General features: G+C 49.1%; 1 protein-coding gene across 7 annotated transcripts in view; it reads left to right on the top strand.

The window, feature by feature from the left end:
* Positions 1-10,827, top strand: part of ZBTB16 (zinc finger and BTB domain containing 16) — a 184,209-nt gene that overhangs the window by 113,010 nt on the left and 60,372 nt on the right. For 6 of the 7 annotated variants that reach the window (XM_032472647.1, XM_032472644.1, XM_032472648.1 and 3 more), the window contains exon 4: positions 7,267-7,353. The exons of the other annotated variant lie outside the window; for it this stretch is intronic. In XM_032472647.1, coding sequence (XP_032328538.1) covers positions 7,267-7,353 — 87 coding nt within the window. The remainder of the gene's footprint in view (positions 1-7,266; positions 7,354-10,827) is intronic. 7 annotated transcript variants of the gene reach the window in all.

Below are 10,827 nucleotides of genomic sequence, written 5' to 3'. Positions count from 1 at the left end.
TTTGGTGCTAAAAGTGGTAACAAAAGAGCTCTCTAAGCCTCTCTGGGCTGAGAACTGAGTTGCAGGGAGAAGGGACGGGGTGGACCTCTGTTTTCTCTGTGGGACAAACGAGCGGGGCCATAGGATCCAGTGAAAGCCAGGAGCCCCAGGGCACTCCAGCACCTCTTGGTAGTATGCCATTTATTAGGTAGGATAAGAAATGTTCTCTCAGACTAGAGATGCCTTGGCACTTCTTTTTGACCCATTCCAAGGTCACATCCTCCCCAGAGTGGACATTTAGCCAGATGTGAGGTGTCTGGCACTTACCGGGTCATTGATGGGAAACTGACATCTAGAGATCAGAAAACCTGCTGCCCGAAATCCCTGGTCCTTCCATGATCTCTGTGGCCTGCAGGGAGGTGGTCCTGGGGGCTTTCTCAGCCCTACCTTTGATTGAGGCCCTGCATCATGAGCTCATCCCTCCACCCCCATCCTGTAGTGAGGCCAGGCCCTGAGGACCTTTCTCCCACTTGGTTGTCGCAGAGAACTACCCTTGAACCGTATCCTGAGCCAATCGATAGGGCTGGTTGTTTTCCATTCAACCCACATCTGCCCACCTGCTTTCCCTTTTCCATCTCCCCTGAATCTGTGTACCTTATCAGTTGGTCCTGTATCAGTTTTTGTTTTGTTAATAAAGCAAAAGAATGAGAGGAGGGAGAGAGAGAGAGAGAGGGAGAGCGAGCGAGCACGCCTCTTAGGGAGTACACGTCTCCTTGAGTGAAAGAACACGCAGTCCTGGCCTTTGGAATTGGCAGCCAGTGTACTGTTCTCTGTCAGATAAGAGGTACTGTAAATAAAACTGTACACCATGGCCCGTTGTAAAATGCCCAGCGTCTGTACTCATTGTTCTGACAGCTTATGCTTTTTTTGGGTCTGCTGTTTTGGTACACTCTGTACTTCCTTATGTAAGCAGGCATGCCTATCTCATCAGAACAGTCAAGATGTTTATTTTAAAATCTCAAGGAATTAAAAGAAAAAGGACACAGCACTCAACATTAGATGCTGGCAGACACAGACGGGAGGTGTTTTTGCAGCGCAGTTCCTTTTTCTTCCCTCTTCTTATTAGCATGGGGGCTGGGCGAGGTTTTGGAGAGGGAGGGATGTGTAATTTTTTTCCCTTCCCTCATTGGCTTCTGTCTTATTTACTGCAGAGAGACGCCAGCCCACATCTGATTGGGTTCAGTATCTTCTACTCCCCTTCCTGGATGCTCGGGACCCCCCCCCCCCAACCCTGTCGTCTCTGGGCAGGAAGGCTGTTTACTTTGCCGAGGGGAAGAGGCCAGAGGTAGTGGCGGGGAAGGAGGGCGGCCGCGGGGAACCTGCCTGACGTGCTTCTGCTGGATTTCAGCTCTGTTGTTGTTGGAATGCTGGGCATTGATAGAAAGCTTTATGGTTTTGAAAGTGCTTTTCTGGCAGGTCTCCCCTTTGATTCCTGAGAGGCGGGGTGATCCTTGGCCCAGAGAGGAGCGGCTCCCACACACGGAGGCCTTACGCGGGCTCCAGCCTCCAGGTGGGCTGTGGCGAGGGTCTCCTTTCTTTTCGCCCAGCCTTAACCTGCTGTGACCCCTCCTCTTTCCTCTGGCCCCTGTTGAACTTTCTGGCGGCATCAGGAAGTCCGGAAGAAAGGGGAGAAGTAGGGGTCTGGAAAATTCAGAGTGGTCAGGCAGCTGCTGGTCCCCCCCCCAACCCCCAACAGCAGCGCTTAAAGCCTCCTTGAGCCTCTTCTGCAGAATCCCTGGGAGACTGACAGGGGCGGGAATGTCTGTCTGTCCGTCCCTTTAACACTGACTCTCAGATACACTCGGTGCCTGGGCTGGAGTGGGGTCACACAGCAGATCCTGCCAGCCAGGGGAGGGGCCGCTCTGGCCGACAGGAGGCTCCTGAGTGTGCTAGGGGGGGAGGTTGCGTGTTCGCTGCTGGGGCGTGGGTCCTGGGCAGCCGGGCGGGGAGCGCAGGGCCGATGAACAGGACCCCTTGCTCCAGAGGATTCAGACAGCTGTGCTTCCCGACCTGTCCTTCCTTCACCCCCATGCTGCCCGAGTTCCAGCCGGAGACCATGTCCTTGAATTTTGAAAAAGGGCCAGTGGAGAGCCCAGAGTGTGAAGAGTAAGGACTCTGCCACCCCCTAGGGGACAGCCTAGCACTGCCCTGAGTGGCCACTGCCCCCTTCCCAGGCCCAGAACCGGCCTGGGGGGTTTCTTTGTTTGTCAGGCAATTGTGAGCGCAGACTCCGTGTCAGGCACCAAGCAGAGAACTGGGGATGGAGCAGATGACAAGGCAGAGGCCAGCCCTGTTCTCACGGAGCTTCCAGTCTGCCGGGGAGACCAAAAAGAGGAAAGAGCCTGGCAGTCCACACAGGACCTGTGAACGGGGCTCCTGGGGCTCCTCAGGGGAGGATGTAAGACTCGGGGGCGGCGGCAGCGTATGAAGAGCCATTACTGACATGCTGGTCCTATGATGGATTTTCCTGCTCCCTCAAGAAGACCATCACTTGCCTTTAAATTAGCAGAACAAGACGGGGAGGATACAGCTCAGTGGTAGAGTGTGTGCCTGGCATGCACAAGGTCCTGGGTTCAATCACCAGTACCTTCATTAATAAATAAATAAACAAACAATATTAATTACCTCCCCCCTGAAAAAAACAACAAAGTTTTTTTTTTAAAAAAAAGAATAAAACAACCTTAAAAATTCAACAATAAGGGGAATCCAACAAACTAAAAAAAAAAAAGATAATAAATAAATTAGCAGGACGGTGTGTGTGTGTGTAATTATAGTGAAATGTGTCTCTACAAATGACTCACTTTACACAAGATAAGTGGCCCCAAAATAGCTATACACTGAATTTTGGTAAAATCAATCATATTTTGCACAAAGGAGTCCCGGCTCTGAGCCTGACTGCGATGATGGTTCTGTGGATCTGCCTCCAGACGTGGGGCCAACCACTGTCCCGACCTTGTCACAACTCTCGAGGGATTTCCTCTGGGTGTTCCCATTTGACAGATGGAGCGATAGGCTCTCTGAGATTAGGCAACTTGCTGAGGGTCACAGCTGGTGATTAGCTTGGCTGGGATTTGAACTCTGATCTTTCTGACCCAAGTCCTGCGCTCTTAACCACATTCTGCTGCCCACCCCGCCAGGTGTAGAGAACATTGATAATCTGACATCTACGGAGCACCTAGTGAATAGCAAAGCGTTTTGTATTTTTTAATATGCATTACTTCCTTCAATCCTCATGGCCTCAAGGGAGGCAGACGGTTACAATCATACCCATTTTACAGATGGGGAGACAGGTGCATCGAGGTGACATGGGTGACGTCCACAGCAGTGAGCGGCTGAGCGAGGCCTGGGAGCCAGCTCTCCCCACTCTGGATCTTGCTGTCATGTCCTCTGGTTCACTCAGGTCTGTAATTGCTGGGGAGGAGAGCGAGGGTCTAGCCCACTTTTTCATCATGTGGTGCTACCTCTTGACTGTTTAATTTCTCTCCCTGCAAAATCCATGCCCCGTCTCTCCCTCTCCCTCTCCCCTCCCTGAGGCCATGCCAACCGCCTGGCCTCCACGCTCTTCCTTGGCCTGGAACGGGCTTTCTTAGACAGTGATGTTGCCTCTTCTCGCCTCGCCTGCTTCATTCTCTTCTCAGATGTCAGCTCATCCCGTGTCAAATAGCAGCCCCTGCCCTCTCCGCCCCTTTTCACTTATTTAGTTCTCTTTATCGCTTACCACCATCTATTTTATATTTACTTGACTCTTAAAAATGGACATCCAGAAAACATCCCCTGCGTATAGGAAGGAGGAACAGCTGTCCCCGAGCTGTGTCCTGGACTTCTCCCCTCTCCGAGATGAGCCCCGGGAAATATCGTGGGGGGTAAATCTGCCGACGCATCCATATGTGCCCGTTGTTTTCAACTGGCATGACCTCCTCCTTTCCCCCATCACCCCCTCGCCCCGATGCTTTGTAAATGTATTAGTGGCTGAATGATGTCACCGTGATGCGTTTTGGGAATAGCCATGTGGTTTATGCACACTTGAGTTGCTCTGAATGCAAACTTGACATCATACTGGAGGCAGCAGCAAACAACATATGCACAGTAAACAGGCAGAGGCTGTCTTATTGATTAACAGATGAGGCCTCTATTATCGATCAAAGCTTGGCGAGGAAATTTATCACTTTTAATTTCAGGGCTGCCAAATATTTCTGCCTCTGAGCCAGCCGTTAACAGAGACAATTTAAAGGCACATGTCTCCTTGGGAGAGGGTGGTCTCTGCCTCTCTGTGCTCCATGACTCCTGTGTCCCGGACTGCCTGTTTTTGCTGTTGGGCTCACCCTGGGGGTTTGTGGGGAGTCTGGGCAGCGAATGCTGGGGCGTCATGAATTGGGGCCAACGCGGGAGCCCACATCCATGGTAAGTGTGTGTCGGGGATGTCACCCCAGTCATTGAGGACAGGGATCTTTCACACACTCAGCTCAATTTCGTGACTTCAGCGAGGCAGGGGTGGAGCGGGGAGGGCTCTGCGGGCAGCCAGATGTGGTCAGGCCTGAGCCAAGCCTGCAACCTTGCTGAGATCACGTGCGCGAATCTGTTTTCATCTTCCTCTGAGCTGCTATGATGCCACACATCCGGCCCTTCACTTCCTACCTGCCCTCCTTCCTTTCTCCCGGCTTCTCAGCCATTAAAGCAGCTGCCCCTGCAGCCACGGGGATGGCTGTTTTCTAAGAACCCTGCTCACCACAGTCCTTTGAAGCTGCAGCAGGAAGAGCGGGCGGCTCACCGGGGCCTCAGAGCCAAGGTGATGGGGATGAGGAGCCCAGGGGCGCCCTCCCTTTTCCAGCCCCTGCTCCCACGTTAGGCTCCCCTTTCTTCTTCAGGGAGAAACTGGTAGGACCAGAGAACGGGATGCAGTTAAAGTCAGATCCCCTACAGATCCGTGGGCCCTTGTTGTTGGCTCATGATCTGGGGCTGGGGGAAGTTTCTCACTGTTTGGAGGGCGGGGGGGCTCTGCACTTCGAGGTACTTGCTGCATTTCCAGTATAAATGGATGCAGAGGGCTGGCTGCCTCCCATGTGAATGCACAGTTGACTACATTGCCATCAAGTTCCTTGACTCTTTCTTTAAAGCCCTAGAAGCCATGTACAGGTCCAGGGCCTTAGGACACCCTGCAGCTGGTCAGAACACCCCCTCGAACATGGTATTCTCCCTGCCTTGAGGCGGAGTTCAGCGCCAGCCACCTAAGACAAATGACAGTGTTCATTTTTAAAGCTCTTAAGGAGAGGCGATTTCATATCTTTCCTGGGGCACATTATCACTCATTTAGTCAATCAGCCAACTAGTATTTATTGAGCACCTAGTAGAGGCTAGTCCCTGCTCATCGTTAGGAACAGAGACAAGGTCAATGCCCTAAATGTTTATTGGTGTTTAATTTAAGTCTGTACTGATGCAATTTGTGTTCTGAGATCTCCTCCTTAAGCATGCACGAATACTCCAAGGCAAAGATTTAAAAACTATTTAAAAAGTAGTGGGACCATTTTTTTCAAGTATAATTTTACACAAAACCTGGAGGTATAAAAGGGACAAATTAGAGCCATCTGCAGCAGCATGAATGGACCTAGAGATGTTCATACTGAGTGAAGTAAGTCAGACAGAGAAAGACAAATACTGTATGTTATCACTTATTCATGGAGTCTAAAAAAATGACACAAATGATCTTTTTTACAGAACAGAAACAGACTCACAGACAGAAAACAAGCTGATGGTTACCAAAGGGGAAAGGTGGAGGGAGGGGTAAATTTGGAGTTTAGGATGAACAGACACACTCTGTTATATATAAAACTGATAAATAGCAAGGACTTACTATATAGCACTGGGAACTATATTCAGTATCTTGTAATAACCTGTAATGGAAAAGAATCTGAAAAAGAATATATATATATAACTGAATCACTTTGCTCTATGTCTGAAACTAGCATATCATAGTAATCAACTATACTTCAATTTAAAAAAAGGAAAAAAAAAGGGGGATAAATTTTTTTGGGCTTGGGGGGCAGTCCAAATAGAACTTTGTGGATGGAACCCTAGGGAGGCAGAAGGGTATAGGGATCAAGAGGAAAGGCTCTGAAGTCAGGCTGCTTGGATTTGAATCCACCTCTACGGTTACCTGCTGTGTGACATTGGGCAAGCTACTTAACCTCTCTGAGCTTGAGTTGTCTCATCTGCTAAATGGGGGTAATCATACTAGGTATTTTAAAAGGTTGTTAGGATTAAATGAAATGATATACCTTAAATACTTAGCCTCATGCCTGGAATACGCTACAGCCTCAGGAAGTATGAGATAGTGTGAAAACCGGACCAGACTGCTTTCCACTACAAATATATGTGAGAAGTGGTTCTGCCTCTTACGACGCTCTAATGCAAAGTTGAAGCACAGGCGCACTTACAGTAACGCTTAGACGTGATGAAAGGAACAGAGTGCAGCGGCGGATTGGAAAGGGCGGAGCAGCGAGCGGCCGGCGTGCTTGGCGCATGCGTACTCTGGTCTTAGAAACAGACTAAGACTAGAATGGATGGGAATGAGCCCGGATGATGCTCAGGCCGCGAGACCCAGCGAGGGTCGAGAGGTACCCAGAGAGGGCCGGTGAGGACAGTTCCCAATGGAACTGGACAGCTAACAGGGCCAGATTATGGATCACTGCGTGGAGTTTGACCTTTATCGTGAAAGCGCTGGGGAGTCATTCAGAGACTTTAAATGGCCAGGAACAGGAGGTTGCTGGGGGAGACCATGAGCTGAGTTTCTGACACACGGAGTTAGGGGTTTATCCAAGGAGAGGTATGTCAGTGATTCCTGTGTCCTCATAAAGTGTAAGCGGGGTAACTGGGCACGTTTGTGTCATTTACTACTTTTCTGTCACCTGGAGCCAGCCCCCCAGAAGTCCCCTTTTTCTTTGGCATCTCCTCTGCACCCCATCTCTGTTTGTCTGGGTTGTTCTGGTTTTGTTACCTCTTCTGTCTGAGAGAGCCCTCAGTGGGGGCATTTGGGGCCCAGCTGGGTGGGTGGTGGCATCTCAGAGGAGGGTCTGGGCTGGCTGCTGGGGCCGTGATTTATCCCCGACTTGGAATCGTCACAGGCGTTCAGCCCCCTCCCCCAGAGTCCGTCTGCATGATTTTGGCCCAGGACCCCTTTCCTGATGGAGTGTCACTCTTGGTAATAAGGTAACTGCCTCCCCTTTCTTTCAGCGGGTGCCAAAGCCTTCGTCTGTGATCAGTGTGGTGCCCAGTTTTCGAAGGAGGATGCCCTGGAGACACACAGGCAGACCCACACTGGTGAGTGACTGACCCCCATCCTCCTGTCATCCACGGGGTGACAGCACGTGGATGTGAAGTATCTCGGTGGTACCCTCGTTCAGTAAACAGGATATCCGGTCATTTCCTGGGGGAGCTGTGAGTGGGGATGGCTGGCTCCCCCTGCTTGCAGGGCTGGCCAGGCAGGAATTCACAAGTGTGACTTTGCCCCAGAAGAACAGCTGCCCTGAATGAGGCCAAGACCCCCGTCTCTAACAGGCCACTGAAAGCTCATCGTCACGAGAGCTCTAGGACACTCTTGGGGAGGCCTTAGGAAGTCTATGATGTTATCTAACCATCCTGTTCCCGTGGTGCAGGGCCAGGAAGCCTCCCCCACCCGATGGACTAACTCTGATTCACCTCATGTGGCCGCAGTGGGCTTGTCCTCCCTCTGCAAGAGCCCCGCCATTGTCTAAAAGAAAGCAGTCTGTCTGCAGGGATGCGTTTGAACAATATTAACAAACAATGACATTGGTTTGATTTCAAAGCAATGATTTTGCGGCGTCTCATCACGGTAATCGGTTATCTTCATCACCATCATCATCAGGGTAGCTCACACTTCCTGAACGTTCACGATGTGCCAGGCCCTCTTCTCCATCTTTACCTGATCTCATTTGGCCAGTCTTTCTATAACCCTGTAAGGCAGGAGACGACTCCCATGTCGTAGATGAGGAAACCGAGGTTCAAAGGAGGGGAAGTGACTTGCTGAAGTGAATGGGGGGTTGGGAGTGGGGTTTAATCCTGGCTCTGCCACTTACAATTTGCGGGACCACCACGGGTAAGTTCTCTTAATTTGGGTTTCCTCATCTGCTAGAAAAGTGGAGTAATAATAGTACCTACCTCGTAGCATAGATTTGTTGCGGGGATGAAATGCAATGTTGTATTCAAACTGCTTTGCTGAATGCTTGGCTCATAATAATCATTCAGTAAATGGTAGATGCATTTAATTCAATAAATATTTATTGAATTTCTACAATGTGCTTGGCACTGTTGGGGTATTTAAGATATAGTGACATGAGACAGAGAACTTTCTTCATGGGACTGAGGTTCTAATAGGGAGACAGTATAAACAAATAGTTGTATATAATGCCAGGCTATAAAAAGTGCTAGAAAGAAAAAAAAATGTAGCATGATGAGGCATAGAGAGTGGCAGGGAGAAAAGTGGTATTTTAGATCAGATGGACTTCTCTGAGAAGGTGACATCTGCGCAGAGTCCTGAAGTGAAGGAGGGAGCCACTCGAAGGTTTCAGGGAAGAAGGTCTGGGCAAAGGAGGCAGGCACTTCCAGAAGCCCTGAGGCCGGGCTGAACTTGACAAGTTCAAGGAGCAATGTGAAGAGCGTGGTGGGGGGCAGGGAGGGAGGTGCGGAGAGGGAGGGGTGAGGAGGTTGGAAGTCAGGTGAGCCTCTCAGCCCTAGGATGGAATTTGGATTTTATTCTGCATGTGGGAAGAGTCTGTTGGCAGGGGAGAACATATTTGCAAATCATACAGCTGCTGAGAAACTTTTGGTTAGAAAATACAAAGAACCCTTATGACTCCATAATAAAAATACAAACAACTAAAGTATAAAACGTGCAAAGGATCTGAATAGACATTTCTCCAAGACTAGACAAATAGTCACTGAGCGGGTGGAAAGATGCTTGACGTCGTTAGCCATCAGGGAAATACAAATCACAATCGCAGTGAGATACTACTTTATACCTATTAAGATGTAGCTCTGATAAAAATACAGACATTAAGAAGTGTTGTCAGGGATGTGGAGAAGTGAGAACCCTCATACACTGCTCGTGGGAGTGTAAAATGGTACAGCCGCGGTGGAAAACAGTTTGGCAGCTCCTCCAGAGGTTCAACAGAGATACCACGGGACACAGCCATTCCATTCCATGTGTATACCCAGGAGAAATGGAGACATGTATCTACACAAAAAGATGCACCTGAGTGTTCATAACAACATTATTTATAATAGCCGACAAGGTAGAGGTGACTCAATGTCTACCCGCTAATGAATGGATAAACAAAATGTGATTTATCCATACAGTGGAGTATTATTCATCTATAAAAAGGAATGAAGTCCTGATTACATTCTATAACACGGATGAACCTTAGAAACGTGACGCTCAGTGGAAGAAACCAGTCACAAAAGGCCACCTGTTGTATGGTTCTGTTTATATGAAGCATCCAGAATAGACGAATCTATAGAGATGGAAAGTCAATTAGTAAGTGCCAGGGGCTGGGAGGCTTAGGGAGTGACTAATGGGTGTGGGGTTTCTTTTTGGGGTGATGAAAATGTCCTAAAATTGATTATGGTGATGGTTACGCATCTCTGAATATGTTAAAACTATTGACTTTATACTTTAAAAGCATGAATTGTATATTTTATAGTATATGAGTTATGTCTCAGTAAAGCTACACACACACACACCACACACCACACACACATGTGCACAGACATTTATAGAGAAGGTGGAAAATAATTGTCCATTGGAGGGGGTTGAATGAGAACATGATGTGACTTGATTTATGGGTTTAAAATACCACCCTGGTTCCTGTGTTGAGAAGTGACCACAGGAATGTTTCAGTTATCAATTGCTGTTCAGGGAACCACTCTGCCAGTAAATTAAAGCCAGGGTGTGTTCTTATCTCAGACAGGTCTGTGGTTGTGCTCAGCTGGGCAGTTTTCCCTTGGGGTCTCTCACGTGCTTGCAGTTGGGTGGTGTCTGCGGCTGCGTGTCCACGATGGCTTCCTCGCTCATGTGCCTGTCTCCCCCTGCTCTTCCCCGGGCCTTTCTCAACAGCAGAGCAGCCTGGACTTCTCACCTCACTGCTCAGGGCTCCGAGAGACAGGAAGCAGAAACTGCCAGCGCTCTTAAAAGCTAGTCTAGATACAGTTCCCTGTGCTGTGCTGTATTCAGTATCTTGTAATAACCTATAATGATAAAGAATATGAAAAAGAATATATATGTAAATAACTGAATCAAAATGCTGTACACCAGAAACTAACACAACATTGTAAATCAACTAGACTTCAATTAAAAAAAAATAGAAAGCCAGGCTGGAAACACACAGCATCACATCCACCGTATTTCATTGCTCTCAGCAGGCTCAGGTCAGTCCCAAATTCAAGGGATGGAAGTGTAGACTCCCCTTCTCCGGGGGAATGACAGACATATAGGGAAAGAGGAGTTGGTGGCGGCTGTCTTTGGGGATGAGCTACGAAGCTCCCACGGAGACTGGGGTAGAAGAAGGAAGACGGAAGACCCGTCGGCTGGGGCTGGTGTGATCATCTCCAGTATTTTCTTGTCCTTCTGCCTCACAGAATCAGCCTCTCTGAGTGGAAGCCCTGTACCCTGGGCTTTGGGCTGGTGCCCGTGGCAGTGGGGAGAGAACTTTCCAGGTGAACTCTCATTCCAGTCCATGTCTCCCTGGCTCGGTTCCAGAGAAGCAGACTTGGCTCACT

This window comes from Camelus ferus, chromosome 33 (assembly GCF_009834535.1).
Source record: "Camelus ferus isolate YT-003-E chromosome 33, BCGSAC_Cfer_1.0, whole genome shotgun sequence".
NCBI classification, from domain to species: Eukaryota; Metazoa; Chordata; class Mammalia; order Artiodactyla; family Camelidae; genus Camelus; species Camelus ferus.
Note: the sequence above shows the minus strand (reverse complement) of the source record. Positions and strands in the feature narration are given on the sequence as shown.